Here is a 21,086-nt window from a genome sequence, read left to right on the forward strand (position 1 = left end):
AGAGAACTCACCACATTAACATGGCTTTTTCATACCACACAGTGGCAGTGTTGAGACACCTGAGGATTGACATTTTCAATACGTCACCTACAACAACAACATGAAACATACAACATATACACAAAATACATAACACAAAACATCAGTGATGTCGAAGGTTTTCAAAAAATATAACATGTCAGAATAAGCAAATAATGTCATTGGATTCTACTCAACTCATTACTCTTTTTTTAGTTATCTCCTTTTTTTTTATTTATTTTTTTCATGGCAAATAATCAAGCATCTTCCAAAAAATAAGAATAAAAATTTACACTTTAGAATTGTCAATGTACAGTACCCACACACTCCCTACTCCACCTCCAACTCACAAATTCTTATATGTATTTATTTTCACTCAGAGGTTACAAAATAGTACAATAGTACAGATTTAGGTTACAAAATAATTTCACCTGATGGAGGCAGCAACAACCAGACACTCAGTGGGTTATGGGTTGACTAACCCCTTCAACAATTTATGTGCGCACTCTCAATCTCCTTTAAACTGAACTACAAGGCTCCAGATGTGCACAAACTCGTAAAGTAATGGTTTTAAGAAGGCATCTCCAAAACATAAGGAAATATACTGTAAGACTGTGCCAGAATATAGACCTTAGTTTAGTCTATTCTGTGGGGATCCATAGGTCATCTCCCTGTTTTACAAAACAGACGGTGTTTCCTAGAGTAAATTGCGATGAATAGATTGAAATAGATGAGAAACACACGCACGCAAACACAAACTGTTGGCTCAGCAATCACTCTTGGGCAAGGATACACTGTGTGTGTGTGTGTGTGTGTGTGTGTCAATATCCTCCTTTAAACCCTCTCTTTATTCATTTGTCCGGCTGACCAGCTCTCATTATTCCAGATAGATTGCCATCTTCCAACAGGAAATTGCAGTGTGGAAACCATAACCTTGTCTGATATTGTAATGTAGCCACAGCACCTACTGGGCACAGACGTTGAGTTGTCAACTAACACAAACTAAATGTGAAATCAACAAAAAATGTCACCATGTCATTGGATTTAGGTTAAAAGATTGGTAGAATTTTCTTTGCAAATCCAAAAATTTTCCCACGTTGATTAAACTTCATCACATTAAATTGTTGGGTTGAAATGACGTGGAAACAACGTTGATTCAACCAGTTTTTGCACAGTAGGCAGTTACTGTCCTGAGATACTGTCCAGTTCTGTAGAGAAATAGTTGAGATTTTTAGGCCTTAGAACAGGGGTAGGCAACTAGATTTAGCTGCGTGCCGATTGTTTTTTGAATGGCTGGTCGGGCGACCGGAACATAATTAAAATAATTTGTACACTACAAAATGCTCAATTAGATGTTTATGACAAAAACATAATATTTGACCAAAGACACAGTAGGGTGCCATTTGGGACGCAACCTCAAGCTCTTTGAAGTCCAAGAGTCCCATTACTTTATTCTCTTTATATACCCTTCTTTGCCAGGTAACCGTTCTGTTATTTTTTTGTTCTGTTTTGGCACATGAAAACATTTCTGTCTCAGCAGAACGTTACAGAATGTTCAAATAGAAATGTACTGTACAACAAACATCTCCCTTGCTTCGGCGGGGCCTCACTTCACAGGCAACCATCGCTTGCCAAAACGCTCCAATCAGGCAACCTCTTCACAGTTGTCTAGGGGACCATTTAACAGACACTGAATGGTCATTGGTCGCCTTAGTGGGGAGTGCTTGACCAAAGACAAAACAAAATGGTGCCAATGAGCTCTTCAGTGCTGAATAGGCCATCTGTCTCATAAGAGATTGAACGTGATGTCCTACAGCACTTCTGCTGAAATACTAGATTTCTGCAGCATGGCACAGTGATTCAGTGTGGCTAATACTGTCTGTACATCTTTAACCACTGAATTGTCTTTTGTTACAGTGTTTCTATGGTGATGCCTGTAGAGCAAACTTGTACCCTCATTGTACAAAGATACTGTGCTTTGTGAATGAGGGAACAGTTTTGCTCTGTCTGTCTGTCTCCGCCTGTCCGTTCCTCTCTCCCTCTATACATATTTCATATATGGACATCTGAATATTATTAACCTATATAAACATATCTGTGAATCCTTGTAGAAGAAAAACTGTGTTAGAGATTTAGAGTTGAACATATTGTCAAACACACTGTGTGCTATTTGGATGATTCATGTTTCCTGCTTCCCGCCCACGGAGATAAACAGTTGAGGATCACACTGTCTGTGTTAATCAATACTCTTGTATCCCTAGTGTGATGTTGCTACCATGTTCTATAAAAACGTCACTACCCCTGGGCACTTGTATATCTATGGTCTTGTTCCAGGTCGACTACATTGCAGCTATTGCATTACATCAACCAATAGTTGCATGCCACATCCTTGACTGTGCAGTCGGGCATCAGATTGCTATATCATATGATGTGGTTAGCTGCTATGTTAAACACCTATCCAGGCATTCTGAGATCTGGCAGGCATCTGCAATGTAGTGCCCCAGGAATCTGGCCATTATGTGTATATCTAAAGCAATATGGTGAAAATTCTCAGCGGGCAAGGTGGGTTTTTTGTGTTTGTCATAACGGACTATGGGGAGGAGGTACAGAAAACATTCATTTTTCAACGGGTTTTCCAAAATCAGTTTTTCCTAAATTGACCTTGGCAATTAGGTTTTATGAAGAATATGTGTTCAAAGGCTTTATCCGAACTTAAGATATGCGCACATAACTCACACACTTTTGCGTAAAAAAACACTGACGTCAATGGGAAATTCGCAGAAAATGTAGGATCTTACTTACACTGAGGATAGAGCAATCAACGTTTCAGACTTGGAGAGTATTTTGAGATCAAAACAATGATCTCATTCTCTGATCATTTCATCCCCACTGAATTAAAATGAATAAGAATGTATAATATTGAGGATCTAACAGTGCAGACATTATGAATCACACGCAAAGATCTCCAGATAACGCTATCCAATTTATTTGTTTTCTTAGATAAATTCCATACAGCATTTAATCATAGTCAAGTCATTCACCTATTAAAAATGTCCAGTTATTGCATTGGCTTTTTGATAATTAGAGTTACAGCCATAATAATCAAGTACAACATCCTATAAATAATCCATAGTATTTTTGACATGTACACGTATACATAAACTTGTAGTTACAACCCCACCTATTTTAGCATGGTAACAATAACAATTGGATCGGCCTTCATTTTTCACATAAGTGGTTGCGCAGTGTCAAAAATCAAATGAAAAGCTGGCTGTTATCAAGCTGAAGCAGGAAAGAGAAAGAGAGTGGGAGTCCTGGCATAGGGAGTTGCTGTCCTTCTGTGTTGGAGGGACGGATGACCATAAGAGCCTCGTTGCAAGAGGCTGGAGCGGGCACCGGTATTCTCTCGATAGAAAAGAAAGCGAGGGTGAGAGAGATGGTGGATCCTATCTCAAATTCACACCTCTGGTCTAGCTGTTAATGAGGAGGAAGAGGAGGAAGGTGCGGTTATCGTCATCGTCTCAGCCTCATCTCAACCTCGTCTCAGCTCATGGAGTTTCTGGGCGACGCTCTCCAGCTCCGACTCGATGGCCGCCAGACTCTCAATCTCTGGGTCCTACAGATATGGATAGAGATGGAAACCAGACAGATAGACAAGAGGGGGTGAAAGAGCGAGGTGAGAGAGAAGTAGAGGTTAGAAGAGAGGGAGAGGAAAGGACAACGAGTGAGGATCAGAAAGGGAAAGGAGGGGAGAGAAGGGAGGAGGTCATTACTCAATATTACCCTCTTCTGAGTGCACTTAAACAACTCTACCCGGCCATGTGTCATTCTCTAAGAGGCTATATCTGTGTGGACAACGTGCGTGTGTGTGCATGCCAACCAAGCCATTTTTGTTTGTCAGTGTCTGTGCCAAAACTTACCTGCATAGGTGTGCGTGTGTGTGTGTGTGTGCGTGTGTGTGTTCCCATATGAGAGCCCACAGGCGTTAAGAGCCCTGTGGATGAACCATCCATCCAGCGCGGTCCAATTGCTGTAGTTAGTAGTAGAGGCTCCTGAGGTGGAACCAGCAAACTTTTCCTACTTTTAGAAGAGTGAGGGACTCTAATTGGCGTTGCACTGCTGTATGCCATAGTCATATTCACTAGGAAGTAAACAGACAAAATGGGGAGGGACTACCTTAACTTGTCCAATAAGAAATGTTAATTTTTTATTTTTGGTTGCAAAAAGTTTTGCTACGGTGTGCACTAATGAATACAATCCAGTTGAATCTGCGAAGAACGTGTGAAAAAGTAGGAGTGCTGTTATATAATCAGTTTTGCCTTTTAGATCTCAATTATTAAGATTACATGGACAGGGGGGACCTGATCCTCGATCAGAACTCCTACTCTTGACACGCTTGATACATACGGCCCCTGATTCAACTAATCCATGGCATGGTGATTAGTTGCTTTGTTGACGAGTTGAATCAGGAGTGCAGGGTAAGAACAAAAATGTGCACCTCTCTAGGTGGTTCCTGAGAGGGGATTGAGTGAAAATGCTAATATAGCCAGGGACCATTGCATTTCATTGGATTTGGGGATAGTTCATTCAATTTTAATAATTGGGGGGAACGTACCTCAGTCTTCCTGCTGGCGCTCCCTTCTTCCTCCCCTTCCTCTCTCCTCTCCTCCGGTTTCCTGCGTGCCATCATCTGGAGCTCCTTCACTTCTGGGCTCCTCCGTGCCCCTCCCACCTTCCTCTTCTCCTCCACTTCCTCTTCCACCACCTCCTTGGAGTGATGGGGCACTTCCTGTTGACCTCCGACCTCCAGTAGCTTCACTTCCTGCACCTTTTCTTCCTCTCCCGCTCTCTTCTTTGTTTGTAAACTCCGGGCTAGCTCACTCATTCTGCTCCAGTGATTCGAAACGGCCTTGCGTTTCACCTCCCCCTCCTCCTCCTCCTCCTCCTCCTCCCACACCTTCTTTGCCTCGGCACTGTCTTGCAGAGGCAAAGCAGAACTCTTCTCCTCTACCACCTCCTCTTCCTTTTCCTCTGCAGATTTCTTCTCCTCAGATTTCTCTTCTGGTGCATCCGTCACCTCACCAGACTCTGCCCCTGTGTAGATGAAAAATAATAGAATATACAATATATATACAAAAGAATGTGGACACCCCTTGAAATTAGTGGATTCGGCTATTTCAGCCACATCCGTTGCTGACAGGTGTATAAAATCGAGCACACCGCCATGCAATCTCCATAGACAAACAGTGGTAGTAGAATGGCCTTACTGAAGAGCTCAATGACCTTCAATGTGGCACCGGCATAGGATGCCACCTTTCCAACAAGTCAGTTAGTCAAATTTCTGCCCTGCTAGAACTTCCCCGGTCAACTGTATTTGCTGTTATTGTGAAATGAAAACGTCTAGAAGCAACAACGGCTCAGCCGCGAAGTGGTAGGCCACACAAGCTCACAGAACGGGGCCGCCGAGTTCTGAAGCGCGTAGCGTGTAAAAATCATCTGTCCTCGATTGCAACACTCACTACCAAGTTCCAAACTGCCTCTGGAAGCAACGTCTGCACAAGAACTGTTCGTCGGGAGCTTCATGAAATGGGTTTCCATGGCCGAGCAGCCGCACACAAGCCTAAGATCACCATGCGCAATGCCAAGCGTTGGCTGGAGTGGTGTAAAGTTCGCCGCCATTGGACTCTGGAGCAGTGGAAAGGCGTTCTCTGGAGTGATGAATCACGCTTCACCATCTGGCAGTCCGACGGACTAATCTGGGATTGCCGGATGCCAGGAGAACGCTACCTGCCCGATTGCATAGTGCCAACTGTAAAGTTTTGAATTATGGTCTGGGGCTGTTTTTCATGGTTCGGGCTAGGCCCCTTAGTTCCAGTGAAGGTAAATCTTAACGCTACAGCACACAATGACATTCTAGACGATTCTGTGCTTCCAACATTGTGGCAACAGTTTGGGGAAGGCCCTTTCCTGTTTCAGCATGACAATCCCCCGCGCACAACGTGAGGTCCATACAGAAATGTTGTCGAAATCGGTGTGGAAGAACTTGACTGGCCTGCACAGAGCCCTGACCTCAACCCCATCGAAAACCTTTGGGATGAATTGGAACGCCGATTGCGAGCCAGGCCTAATCGCCCAACATCAGTGCCTGACCTCACTAATGCTCTCGTGGCTGAATGGAAGCAAGTCCCCGCAGCAATATTCCAACACCTAGTGGAAAGCCTTCCCAGAAGAGTGGAGGCTGTTATAGCAGCAAAGTGGTGACCAATTCCATATTAATGCCCATGATTTTGGAATGAGATGTTCGATGAGCAGGTGTCCACATACAGTTGAAGTCGGAAGTTTACATACACTTAGGTTGGAGTCATTAAAACTCGTTTTTCAACCACTCCACACATTTCTTGTTAACAAACTATAGTTTTGGCAAGTCGGTTAGGACATCTACTTTGTGCATGACACAAGTAATTTAAATAAAAAAGCCAGACTACGGTTTGCAACTGCACATGGGGACAAAGATCGTACTTTTTGGAGAAATGTCCTCTGGTCTGATGAAACAAAAATAGAACTGTTTGGCCATAATGACCATTGTTATGTTTGGAGGAAAAAGGGGGTGGCTTGCAAGCCGAAGAACACCATCCCAACCGTGAAGCACTGGGGTGGCAGCATCATGCTGTGGGGATGCTTTGCTGCAGGAGGGACTGGTGCACTTCACAAAATAGATGGCATCATGAGGAAGGAAAATTATGTGGATATATTGAAGCAACATCTCGACATCAGTCAGGAAGTTCAAGCTTGGTCGCAAATGGGTCTTCCAAATGGACAATGACCCCCAAGCATACTTCCAAAGTTGTGGCAAAATGGCTTAAGGACAACAAAGTCAAGGTATTGGAGTGGCCATCACAAAGCCCTGACCTCAATCCTATAGAAAATGTGTGGGCAGAACTGAAAAAGCATGTGCGAGCAAGGAGGCCTACAAACCTGACTCAGTTACACCAGCTCTGTCAGGAGGAATGGGCCAAAATTCACCCAACTTATTGTGGGAAGCTTGTGGAAGGCTACCCAAAACGTTTGACGTCTGACCTACTGGGAATGTGATGAAAGCAATAAAAGCTGAAAAAAATCATTCTCTCTACTATTATTCTGACATTTCACATTCTTAAAATAAAGTGGTGATCCTAACTGACCTGAGACAGTGAATTTTTACTAGGATGGAATGTCAGGAATTGTGACAAACTGAGTTTAAATGTATTTGGCTAAGGTGTATGTAAACTTCTGACTTCAACTGTACTTTTGGTCATGTAGTGTATATTTATTATCCATTTGCATGGACATTTTCCATCCTTTCTTGACAGAGTATCCAACCAGACATACCACTCACTCACTCACTCACTCACTCACTCACTCACATGTGCGCAACAGACTGGGAGTAGCACAGGGTCAGCCACAAAGCAGCACCCCTAGAGCAGTTTTGGGGTTAAGTGCCTTGCACAAGGGCACAAGGGCACAACGGCATAAGGTGGCAGCTGTGATATTGGGTTGCCTGCTCACTCAAGACAGATTCACCTTGTCAGACCTAGGATTCAAACCCTTTTGTTACTAGCCTGCTATTTCTATCCTTGAGGCTACCACAACTCTCCAAAGAAAGGAACATTATCTTTCTCTCTCTTTCTCTCTCCTTCCTTCTCTCCCTCTCTCCTCACTCTCTAAACAGTATTATCCACCCTCAACAGGACTCCACTCTTCTTAATGAAATCTTCTGCTGCCAGCTGGCTGAGCAGATATCTGCCTACCTCTACCTTTTACTTCTCCCTCATGGTCCACCTTTCTCCTAAATTATGGGCACATGGTCAGGGGTGTAATGCACCCAAAAAACCTGAGGATGCACAAAGTACATGAGGATGGCTGGGGAGTGGTCCGTCAGGATGTTTGAGAATTTCACATTTTTCAAACACTTGAAACAGCTTTTTCCTGCAATCTAGAGCCATAATCATTATGCTTAATTCTATGTCAAAAATACATTTAATTATATCCAAGCATACTTCTTGAGCTGTCTGTATCCTCCAGTTAGGTGGTAATTTAAAAAAAGAAAATATGATTCTCTGCTACAATCCGGGTAAAAGATTGAAAGGAATGTGAGTCTTATTCAGTACCTTGCTTTTCTAACTTGATAGCCTGAAATGTCTTCTTGGTAGCTAGTTATGAGTTTGGGAGATTGGGAACCTATCTGGGCTAGCTAAAGCCAACTTCATAAAGTTGCTAAGTGTCTAGTAGTATTACAGAGAAACAACAGCAAAAATGGAACAAAAAATGTAATATCTATATACAGTGGGGAGAACAAGTATTTGATACACTGCCGATTTTGCAGGTTTTCCTACTTACAAAGCATGTAGAGGTCTGTAATTTTTACAGGAAACGTATGATCTCTGTAATTGCAAACAAAGGTTTCTGTACCAAATATTAAGTTCTGCTTTTCTGATGTATCAAATACTTATGTCATGCAATAAAATGCAAATTAATTACTTAGAAATCATACAATGTGATTTTCTGGATTTTTGTTTTAGATTCCGTCTCTCACAGTTGAAGTGTACCTATGATAAAAATTACAGACCTCTACATGCTTTGTAAGTAGGAAACCTGCAAAATTGGCAGTGTATCAAATACTTGTTCTCCCCACTGTGTGTGATATATATATATATATATATATATATATATATTTAAACAGGACACATCTGATTGGGTCTGTGCTATCTGGGATTCTTGGGACGTCCCTACCCCCCATTGAAGTTGAAAATGAAAATGGTTAGGGTTAGGTAAGGGTTATGGTTAAGGTTAGGGTAGGTATTAGGGTTAGGGGGCACGTGCCCTTTTATCCCCTATGGGCATGATGCCTCTGCATGTGGTTACAGCCTATTGGGAGCCTCCTTCCCTGCATACAACCTATGGAGGTACAGAGATTCATACTGTACCGTCCCTTGGCGTGACCTTTGTCCAAATGTTCCCTTATGCTCAATTGAATAGTCACTGGGACTGGCTGGTCATGCTAGAACCTTATCCTAGCCTCAACCTTACAAATAGCCAGTAGGCAGGTGGGCGGTTGAAGGACTGGGGATGATGTATTTGTCAATGTGTCTCTGTCCTAAAAATCTATAAATGAAGTATACAAAAATAACATATAACCTAGTTCACATGCTTGCTCATCGTTTATGACAATATTTTAATTTCTTTCCTTTCCAGCATGGCCTAAATCTAGCGTTTAGATTTGAATTCCAGGGGCATGCAGCCATTTTGTCAATCCGTAGCCATGGGATGTATTCCAAATGGCACCCATTCCCTATTTACTACACTACGTTTGACCAGAGCCCTATAGGTCCTGGTCAAAAGTAGTGCACTATATAGGGAATAGGGAACATGGTGTCATTTGGGACACATCCCTGCTGTCCAAGTGCTCTGTCTTGTTGGTAATGTTCCAGTATCCATTATCTAATCAAACCGGGCCGCTGTGCGGGGAGCACTCTAACTCATCAGCTAGATGGAGCCACTCGTATCAATAATCTGCTCCCGTGGTGCAGGGTTGCGATCTCACCATCAGTCTCCACCTCTTTCGCCTCCTTTCTTCCCTCCCTCCCTGCATTTTTTCTCTCGCTGCAGTGAGTCTCTCGTTCCATTCTCTTATATTTGATTAATTTTCTCTTTGTGTTTGCACACACACACACACACACACACAAACAATGCCTCCCTCCTGATCCTGCACTCTCTGCCTGACTGACCTCACTACCACAGAGAACAGTGTTTATCTATTGGATTGATTTGGCACTTACCTGGAGCGGTCCACTACTTAATCTTTATGCCACATCATCATCATCATAGTTAATACTCCTCCGGGTGTAGTGTACTAGTGAAGTGTAGTCGAGAGGGAAGCTAACTGCAGCCACTTTCATGCTCACTTCAAAGCTAGCAAGTGCACTTACTGTACATGGGTCAATCTCATCCTTATTCCACTCAATTCTACAGATGATGTGGTAAAGTCAGGAGATGTCCATGTACTCGACATGTGAAGGCCTGAAGACCAGTGTCTATAATGTCACCGTCAATGTGCTCTGGGCAGCAGTTCTTACCTTTCTTATCCAGAGTCACGTTTCTTCCCTCCGTTTTAGCCTCCTCTGTGTTATCTTCGGAGCTCGCGCGTTCCTCCTCATCCTCCTCCTTTTCCTTCTCGTCCCCCTCTTCTTCTTCTTCTTCTTTCTTTTCAATCACATACCCATACTTTACTTCCTCTTTCCCCTCCTTGTTCATGACATCAGAGATACGGTTGTCAGGGGTCTCGTCCTTCTCTCGATTCTTCTCTTCCCCTTTTCTGATGATCTCGTTCCTCTCACGGGACGACTCTCCCTCCCTCTCCGTGCTCTTCTCCACCTCTCCTTCACCCTCTCCTTCACCCTCTCCTTCTCTCTCTCCTCCTGTCCCCCTCTTCTGGGACAGGATAGACCTCTCGCCGGGTCCCCCCAGAGCGGCCAACATGGATCGATCTACGAGGGAGAGGAAACATAGACAGATACTATTTACCATCAATGGGGGGGGGGTAAATTATTTTGTCAAGGCAGCCAAAAGACATTCAATAAAGTTGTAAATCAAATCAACGTTTATTGGTTGAAAACTCAGTTTAGCAGATGTTATAGCGGGTGCAGTGAAATGCTTGAGTTGCCAGCTCCTCAAAATTGCTGTAGAATGTCAAACAAATTGTAAAGAAATAAAATAAAATAAACAAGAAATATCAGAAAGAATCTAAATTACAATCCAAAAAACACTATTACAATAATCCAAATAACAATCTGTGCGTATGTGCACAGGATGAATGTACACAAAGATATACTATGAATGATTTGTACAACAATAGATAAATATTAGAGTGGGTTATGAAAAGTATACAGTATTTAAATACACAGTGTGTCCTGTGTTCAATGTTTCTATATACATGGGACAGCAGTGTACACTGTGTATGTGTATGTGTGTGTGAGTGTGAGTGTGAGAGACTGCGTGGTGCAGTGGAGGCTGCTGAGGGGAGGACGGCTCATAATAATAGCTGGAACTGAGTGAATGGAATGGCATCCATGTGATGTATACTGAACAAAAATATAAACGCAACATGTAAAGTGTTAGTCCCATGTTTCATGAGCTGAAATAAAAATCCCAGAAATATTCCACACAATGCTTATTTCTCTCAAATTTTGTGCACACATTTGTTTACATCCCTGTTAGTGAGCATTTCTCCTTTGCCAATATAATCCATCCACCTGACAGGTGTGGCATATCAAGAAGCTGATTAAACAGCATGATCATTACACAGGTGCACCTTGTGCTGGGGACAATAAAAGGCCACTCTAAAATGTGCAGTTTTGTCACAACACAATGCCACAGACGTCTCAAGTTCTGTGGTCCTCTGTAGCTCAGCTGGTAGAGCACAGCGCTTGTAACGCCAAGGTAGTGGGTTTGATCCCCGGGACCACCCATACACAAAAAAAATTATGCATGCATGACTGTAAGTCGCTTTGGATAAAAGCGTCTGCTAAATGGCATATTATTATTATTCTGAGGGAGTGTGCAATTGGCATGCTGACTGCAGGAATGTCCACCAGAGCTGTTGCCAAATAATTGTATGTTAATTTCTCTACCAAAAGTCACCTCCAACGTCGTTTTAGAGAATTTGGCAGTATGTCCAACCGGCCTCACAACCGCACTCAATATTAGGAAGGTGTTCTTAATGTTTTGTACACCTAGTGTACATGTGCAAAAATGTCTCTAAGGGGTTTGTATAATGGCCCCTGACCTCCTTCCTTTGTAGTCTTATACCGTTCCATCAAATCCACCTTAAAGCACTATTTCATATGCTCTTCGACTCATCTTTGAAATGCAGACAGGGTCATTCTTTCAGGAGAAATGTTATTTATTTCCCTTTGTTAAATCCATCAAAAATGTTCTTATAAAATCTCTCTCTCTCTCTCTCTCTCTCTCTCTCTCTCTCTCTCTCACGATCAAGACTATCCTACCAACGGGACATTAGAAACTGCAATATCTTATGTTTCACCAAGTCGTGGCTGAACGACGACACAGATAATATAGAGCTGCCTGGGTTTTCCGTGCATCAGCAGGACAGAGCAGCTACGTCTGGTAAGACGAGGGGTGGGGGGTGTGTCTATTTGTCAATAAAAGCTGGTGCGCGATGTCTAATATTAAAGAAGTCTTGAGGTATTGCTTGCCTGAGGTAGAGTAGCTCATGATAGGCTGTAGACCACACCATCTACCAAGAGAGTTCTCATCTATATTATTCGTAGCTGTCTATTTACCACCACAAACCGATGCTGGCACTAAGACCGCACTCAACGAGCTGTATAAGGTCATAAGCAAACAAGAAAATGGTCATCCAGAAGCGGCGCTCCTAGTGGCCGGGGACTTTAATGCAGGCAAACTTAAATCCTGTTTTACCTCATTTCTACCAGCATGCCACGTGCAACCAGAGGAAAAAAACCTCTAGACCACCTTTACTCCACACACAGAGATGCATAAAAAGCTCTCACTCGCCCTCCATTTGGCAAATCTGAGCATAATTCTATCCTCCTGATTCCGGCTTACAAGCAAAAACTAAAGCAGGAAGTACCAGTGACTTGCTCAATATGGAAGTGGTCAGATGACGCGGATGCTACGCTACAGGACTGTTTTGCTAGCACAGACTGGAATATGTTCCGGGATTCATCCAATGGCATTGAGGAGTATACCACCTCAGTCACCGGCTTCATCAATAAGTGCATCGACGACGTTGTCCCCACAGTGACCGTACGTACATATCCCAACCAGAAGCCATGGATTACAGGCAACATAAGCACCGAGCTAAAGGCTAGAGCTGCCGTCAATACAGGACTAAGATTGAATCGTACTACACCAGCTCTGACGCTCGTCGGATGTGGCAGGGCTTGCAAACTATTACGGACTACAAAGGGAAACCCAGCAGCAAGCTGCCCAGTGACGCGAGCCTACCAGATGAGCTAAATGCATTTTATGCTCGCTTCGAGGCAAGCGACACTGAAGTATGCATGAGAGCACCAGCTGTTCCGGACGACTGTGTGATCACGCTCTCCATAGCCAATGTGAGCAAGACCTTTAAAAAGGTACCGGTACCCCCTGTATATAGCCTCGTTATTTTCTTCTTCTTTAAAAAAAAAAAGTTTTTATTTATTTATTTACGTTTTTAAATTTAGTAAACATTTTCTTAACTCTATTTCTTGAACTGCATTGTTGGTTAAGGGATTGTAAGTACGCATTTCACGGTAAGGTCTACACCTGTTGTATTCGGCGCATGTGACAAATAACATTTGATTTGCTTTGAAATGGCACCCTATTTCATATGTAGTACAAAATAGGACGCTTTTCATATCTAGTACGAAATATGTATTTTTGACTATGGGATAGGGTGCCATTTGGGACTCACATTTGCCTTTACACCCCCTGATGTACGATCAGACAGCATGCACAAGTGGCTGGCTTTAAAGCAGCAGCCAATCAAAATGTAAATGTGATCTTTGACTGATGGCCAAGAGGCGAATCCCCTGTGTACTTACTTAGCCTGACAACAGCAGAACTAAAACTGACAGTGAATATACTATGGAAGCTGCCGAAATTAAATTGGAAATGCAAATTGAATAATGAGTAAACATTGTCACTTACCTTAATTGAAAATGCAATCTATGGCAACGAGCCATAAATAAGTCCTAGTGCTGTCATGACATGGTGCATCAAGGCCCGTATTCATAAAGTGTCTCAGAGTTGAAGTGCTGATCTAGGATCAGTTTTCCCTTTTAGATCATAATGAATAAGATTGTATGGACATGGGGGACCTGATCCTAGTTCAGAGCTTTGTAAATACGGGTACAGATCATTTCACGTCACATGAGCTTACTTACTTACCATGTGGCGCATAAGGCCCAGAAAATTAAACAGAACACAGTATGACAGTATAGGTAAGGTTGTGCTATCATACCAAATTAGGCAGAATCTTCAAAGAACAAACACCATTGTAAATACAACCCATATTTATGTTTATTTATTTTCCCATTTGTACTTTAACTATTTGCACATTGTTACAACACTGTATATATGTCTTTATTCTTTTGGAACTTCTGAGTGTAATGTTTACTGTTAATATTTATTGTTTATTTCACTTTTGTTTACTATCTACTTCACTTGCTTTGGCAATGTTAGCATACGTTTCCCATGCCAATAAAGCCCTTAAATTAAATTGAATTGAATTGAGAGAGAGAGAGAGAGATGCTCCCTGTCTCATGCTCCCTGTCTCATGCTCCCTGTCCCAATTCTGTCTATCAGAACCTTTGGAGCCGGCGTGTGTCCCAGCAGCTTCCTTCTCCCAGATGCCATCCACTCCACTGTGGTCAGATCTGCTTAGCTGACACAATGTCCCAGAACATCGCACAGCAAAAAATAAGGGACGTATCGATTTCATATGGTGTCCAGAATTGAACTGCATCTTTCTCTATGAACAGGTTATCTCTCTCTCTCTCTCTCTCTCTCTCTCTCTCTCTCTCTCTCTCTCTCTCTCTCTCTCTCTCTCTCTCTCTCTCTCTTCTCTCTCTCTCTCTCTCTCTCTCTCTCTCTCTCTCTCTCTCTCTCTCTCTCTCTCTCTCTCTCTCTCTCTCTCTCTCTCTCTCTCTCTCTCTCTCTCTCTCTCTCTCTCTTGGTAGAACATTTCGAGATTATGTTTGAATACTGTTTATGCATCGATTTAAGGTTTCTCAGTACTCCCTCATCTGTGTTTGTGTGAACTGAGTTGGCCTCCGGGGTTTGGGCTAGCTACTGATTTATGATGGTCTTGTCCTCTCCCGGAGCCTGCATTCCATAGATTGAATTGGTGTTTGTAAACCCTACTTTGCTCGTTGGGCTCTCAACGATCACCTACGGGTGGTCATTGACCAGCTCCATTATTGCAATAATTAATAGATATTAAAGTATGATTGTTTGAAGAATCTGCAGTCTCTCTTCCTTTTAATTATTATTTCCATGACACTCTCTCTCACACACACACACACACACACAAAGACACACACACAGACAGGGCTGACCCTAGGCATAAGTCACATAAGCGACTGCTTAGGGCCCCATGGCCGCCAGGGTCACCCGATCCCCAATTTTTGTTTTAGGAACTCAGTCGGGGTCTCAACGTACTGTTGAGAGTTAGAATAATAGAATACACAAGGTGCAATTTGTGCATCAGCAGTTTTTCTCTTATGTCAGTCACTGACAGTCACTCAATTATCCCTTGTCAGCAAAAAAAAATGTTGATTGGTAAATTATCTATCTAAACTTATATTAATCATGGTCAAATTACTGACCGGGCATGCAGGGCACGTGCCCAGGGGACCTGACATCCAGGGGGTCCCCATTGATTTTGTTAGTCACTCACACTCAGATATCATATTAAGTCAGGAAATTAGCTTCAAAACTGAAAAGAAATCTCTCCACCCTATTGCAGGAAATTAGCTGTAAAACTGCAGATTCTTCTCTCCGCCCCATGGCAAAATGTGTAGAATTGCAGGAAATAAACCCTAAACCTTAAATTTTTTCTCTCCTCAGCCAAGAGGGGGGCCACTATTGTCTGCGAGGTGGGGGGGGGGCGGCAACTTGACCTTAAAATGCTAAACTTGACAGGGATTTGGATTTTCAGTCATCATGAGGCAATGCTGTCATATGGCAATTTTACTGAGAATGTGGGCTAGTGGGACTCACCTGCAGCCTCATCTATGCCCTGTGGACCCTGTGGCTTCTTAGTCACATGATCTGCCGTGACGTCACCATGCTGCTGAGCTCTCTCATTGGCTCCTGTAATTTGGAGGGGAGATGAGTGGAGTTGTGACCACAAATATTTAGACTGATTTATTTTGACATGTACTTAAAATACATGTTCTAAAAAACAGTTATGATTGATTATTATAAAGTGTCTGGGTTTTAGAAAATAGCTATATTATTATTATTATTATTTTATTTTTTGTGGCAGTTTACATGATTGACAAACTAAATTGAAAACAATCAAGAGAATAATATTTAAAACACTAAAAACGATTTACTTCATGCTGAAAACCATTTATGTGAAAGGGACCAAGAAATGCAATCAAATCTAAGATGAACACAACAAAGTGAAATTCTGATTACATCACAACATCACAACAGTTAAGATAATGTCACTTCCTGATAGGGTCGCCTTGTATCACCGCCACAGTGAAAAGTCTTAGGTCAATACCTCACCTTGAACGGCAATGTCCTGCAGCTCCTTGAGGAAGTTGCTGTGGCGGAGAATTGACACAAGCCTTTCATCTGCAAAGCAAACCATTTATTTTTAACCTTTATTTATATAAGAAATCCCATTGAGGTCAGAAAACCTATTTTACTAGGGAGACCTGGCCATTCAGCAATGCATTCATACTTTAATTGTCCAAGTAATCCAGCAATGTCCCTGGGCAAATGTACAGGTATATTTCTCCCCTTTGGTTGTTCGCGACGACTCAGCACATTTGCTCCCGTCTCTAAGAGTTAATTGCCCTGAAATGTACTGCCTCCAAAGCAGAAATCCAAATTAATCATTTTGGCCCATAGAGTGGTTTCCAGTGAATTACAGCATCACATAGCTTTTTCCCTTTCTGCTGAACCAGAAACAGTGTACAGAATGAGGCAGGCATTCAAGAGAACTACTGCTTACTCTGTCTTTCTTCAGGGTCACTCTTTCGTTCGTTCTTTCTTTCTCTCCCTGCCTCTCTCTCTTGGTCTTCCCCTTCCTCCCTCTCTAAATTCCCTCTCTTTTTGGTAAACATTTATCTTGCTGTTTCTCTTCTCGCTCTGAAGGTAATTCTTTCTCACTTGTATTTCCCTCCCTGCCCCTCTATACTGTGTCTCCCTCTTTTTTCTGTCTCTTTTTAGTAACCCTTATTTTTATTTTCCCTCTCCTCTGTCTCTAACCAAATCACCTCCAATCTCCCCCTCTCTTTGTCTCCCCCCTCTCTCTCTCTCTCTCTCTCTCTCTCTCTCTCCCCCCTCCCTCTATTTTTCCTCTTGAGGGGTTTCATTTCCCAACCGCAGCCCTATCCTGGTAACAATAGCCAGTAATGAGTAATGCCCTGATAGATTTTTCTCAACAAGGACAGCGTCAAGGGAACACAATGGCTGTAACTGAATAGCCCCGGCCTGACTGCTCTGCCGAGTGCTGGAGAACTCAGAGCTGTGTCCCAAATGGCACTCTATTCCCTATATCGTGCACTACTTTTGTCAAACGTAGTGCACTACATAGTGCAGCTCAGTTGGTAGAGCATCGCGCTTGCAACGCCAGGGTTGTGGGTTGTGGGTTCGTCTCCCACGGGGGGCCAGTATGAAAAAATGTTATGCACTCACTAACTGTAAGTCGCTCTGGATAAGAGCGTCTGCTAAATGATTAAAAATAAAAAAATAAATGTAGGGAATAGGGTGACATTTGGGACTTAGCCTGAGTCATGTGCATCCATGGTGAAAATGAAAGCAAATATTAACTTGCATTAGGTCACAATTGGTGACAGTGAGTGACAGTGACTCCTTTGAGATACCAGAAAAGGTATGCCTCTAGACACCGATCTAAGGTGATTTTTGCATTTTTCTCTGTTAATGGTATGTGGTGATTAAGTTATGGAGTGTGAGCTGATCCTAGATCTGTGCCTATATCCGGAGCGGAGGTCCCTGGGAGGGATTGGGAGGGGTTTACCTGTCTTTAGTATGTTCAGGCACTCCTGACTGACAGGCAAAGGGTGTGGCCTCGACAGCACATCAGCGAGAACCTCCACGATGCATTTCATCACCTGAGGGGGGCAGAGCGGACACACGGTCAACGGACAAACATGGCATCAGTGTTTCCCCTTCCCTGTATAGGCGGGCCGGGACCATCCGCCTACAAAAATGATCTTCTATTTAATGGATTCTATTAACAATGTTGGCTTTCAACCTTGTCGCCCCGCCTGTAAAATAAACTAGGGGAAAGACTGGATGGCACAGCAGCAATGGAGAGACAACCAGACCTCCCGTCATGGTGTTAGCCTCCATAAGTCAGATGTGCTCGTTAAAGTATTGCCAGGGAGAGAAGGCCGCAGTCTGCAGTCTGGCAGACTAAAGACTGTCTCAGTTCTATAGCTGGACTTTGTAGTGTGCTGTAGTTTCAGAGTAGTCCCAAATATTCCAGTGGCAAATTGAACAAAATAAATTGACATGGATATGCATTATTCGGTTTCGATTGCTCACTGTCGTGGCAATAGCAGTGTTGTTGTGTTATCGTACATTTACGATATTTAAATAAGATATATGAGTACAATATGTAAATAAATTATCGTACATGAAGATAGCACCCTGATATTCTTGTGCGTAGAACATTATCATTGTGTTGCATGAGGGACTGTAGCTTCACAGATTTTTGTTTTTGGTGATGCGTGAAAAATTATATTATCTGTACAAATCCCATTCAAGCTATGGAACTGATATTATCATTTTTCGGGCATCATGTTCAAATCATCTATAAGTGGCTTTGTTGAGCTTCACAATTTTTGGGGGATACTTTAGTATTATTTGGACATGATGCACGAAGAATGCTAATATCGGTACCAGGACTTGGATGGGATTTGTGCCACAAATGCTAAAACATTCGCATTTGGAAACAGTGCCAGTGAAACTAAACCAAAACATGGATTGCTGTCAAACCTTGTCCATAGACTACTTACAGGGTAAGGAATCCAATATGTCATTTTGTAATTTAGGTGAACTATCCCTTTAACAGGTAATCTATGGTAACTTTGGTCATTTATACTTGAATAACTTTTAAAAATATATATTCATATATAGTATTATTTTTTTTTTTTAATTATATCTGTGACCATATTGCCCATGAGTTTTTTGTGGATAGACCATATGGTTCAAAATAAAATATCCTAATTAATGAAAAAAACATCTAATCAACAGTAACATTATTTTCAATTAACTCTGCAACTCTTCCAACTATAACTCTTCCAACTATTGACTTTTTTCACAACTGCCACCAGTTTGGCACCAAAACATTTACAAGAAATACATACTGACATAGTAAAATAAATTAAAGAGTGTAATTTATTTTTATTTTTTTTACTAATAAAGGATATTTCATGCTGAAACCCCAATGGTATTCGCTAAGTTTATGGTTTATATTTAGGATATCTGTTTTACAGCTTTGTAATTCTATTTTTTATTTTAAAATCATCTTATTTGATTATTGTATATATTTTACATGTGATAAGGCCACTATATCATGTGATAAAGAACAACAACAACAAAAAACATAAAAGTTACCGAAATTCTGATAGTTTACTGGTAAACATAGAAAGTTATGAGAAATATACCCTCCCTTTGCAACCCTAGTCCTGAAACATATCAAACAATGTGTTTTTGATACTGTTGATGAGAAAAAGGGGCGGACTGGGACCAGAAATCAGCTCTGCCATTTCTAACACACCGGACAATTTTTTTCTTCAAGGCCCACACACCGGACCATTTTATCCTTGAGGCCCCATTATTAGCCAGATAATTATCATTTTGAGCATTAAAAAAAACAAGTTAGACAAGCCCACTGGGCAAAAAACTGACCAGCCCATCTGGCATTTGCACAAAATGCCAGATGACCGCCAGTCCGCCCCTGATTTCAAACCCCTACACAAAATGTAACATAAAGCTGACAGTATCATTAGGCTACTGCATGAAATGGAATTCTTACCTCGACATCCTCTTTCTCAAGGTAAGTTGGAGTCACTGGCAATGAGAGAACTACGTGAGGAAAGAAAGATATGATTAACGAAAACGTCTTGCAGTCACCCATAGTTATTATGTTTAGGTCTACCAATCAATATGTACATTGTCGTCTTTAGTTTAGGATACGTTATTCCAAAAAAAATTAAGCTACATATATGGTAAATTATATAGCCTACAGTTGGGAGGAGGGCAAACATATTTTCCAGTGGAAATATCGACTTCTTAACTGAGAATGCACTTCTTCTGTCGCCAAGCATATAGGCCTATGTACAGATCGCCGATAGCGCCCATCCGAAAAGGATTCGGGAGCGCTTGCCGCTGTCCTTGGTGCTAGACCAAATTACAACATCAGACATTCCCGCAGCTACACAACCCGCTAACTTTAGTGGAATCCCAGCTATAACTTGAAGAAATATTAGTCAATGTCAACATAATACAATTTCTCTTACCGCGATTAACCAATATTGTCAAAATGAAGTATCCTCTCGCGATCATCGTTGCAATAAGACGGGCAGGAATGGAAAACATAAAAAGCTTATTCAGAATGTTAGTTCCCCTTCGATTGTGTGTGGAAAGAGTCGATAAATTATGGATTAATTCTATGTGCAACTTGACCGCCCTCGTTATTTCTGGCGAGCTGCGTTCTTCAGTATCAGGGGTCGAACACCTCGCTCGAGCCGTAATGTACCAAGAACAATTTGCTGCAACTGCACCTGCGTATTTATGTGGAGCTTGCTGAGGAGGAAATGACATCACCGCTAGGAAAATAACTGTTTAGCCTACACCTTTCAACCAACACACCTTTGTTGATATTTAAGGACCACAGAAGTGGGGAGCAGTTCAAGACTGGGGGCTATAGAGGGGTCCGGGGATTTTTTGTGTGTGAAAGCAGTTGTTAATTGGTCAGTTCTGAGGACTCCTAGGGTTTAGGCATTTGACCAGGGTGGAATTAAAATAAAATAAAATCATAAGTCAGGTGTATTCAGAATGCTTTGAATGTTGAATGTCTTGGTTTGAAGTACTACAAGTACAAAATAATATACTTGAGGCATTCCAATATAGCCTTTTCATATTTTTATGATATAGGCTACAACACTGTCCAGGACATAGCTCAAAACAAGTGATGAGTTTATTTCCAAAACGCTATATAACAGGGTTGACGATTGCCATAAATCCCCTCATGACAGGGGGAATGGAAGCTTGTGTGCAAAAGGGAGTGGCAATGG

At 42.1% G+C, this 21,086-nt stretch overlaps 1 protein-coding gene across 1 annotated transcript; it reads right to left on the reverse strand.

Moving 5' to 3' along the window:
* Positions 1-2,988: 2,988 nt before the first annotated feature.
* On the reverse strand, positions 2,989-20,576 carry chga (chromogranin A). The gene is made up of 8 exons (XM_041865730.2): positions 20,310-20,576; positions 19,826-19,875; positions 17,801-17,894; positions 16,321-16,389; positions 15,805-15,897; positions 10,131-10,541; positions 4,634-5,112; positions 2,989-3,634 (listed from the first exon to the last, which is right to left on the reverse strand). The coding sequence occupies exons 1-8, from the start codon at positions 20,386-20,388 to the stop codon at positions 3,551-3,553; spliced, it is 1,359 nt and encodes a 452-aa protein (XP_041721664.1). The 5' UTR covers positions 20,389-20,576; the 3' UTR covers positions 2,989-3,550.
* Positions 20,577-21,086: the final 510 nt, after the last annotated feature.

The sequence above is a fragment of the Coregonus clupeaformis genome, chromosome 36 (genome assembly GCF_020615455.1).
Source record: "Coregonus clupeaformis isolate EN_2021a chromosome 36, ASM2061545v1, whole genome shotgun sequence".
Lineage (NCBI taxonomy): Eukaryota > Metazoa > Chordata > Actinopteri > Salmoniformes > Salmonidae > Coregonus > Coregonus clupeaformis.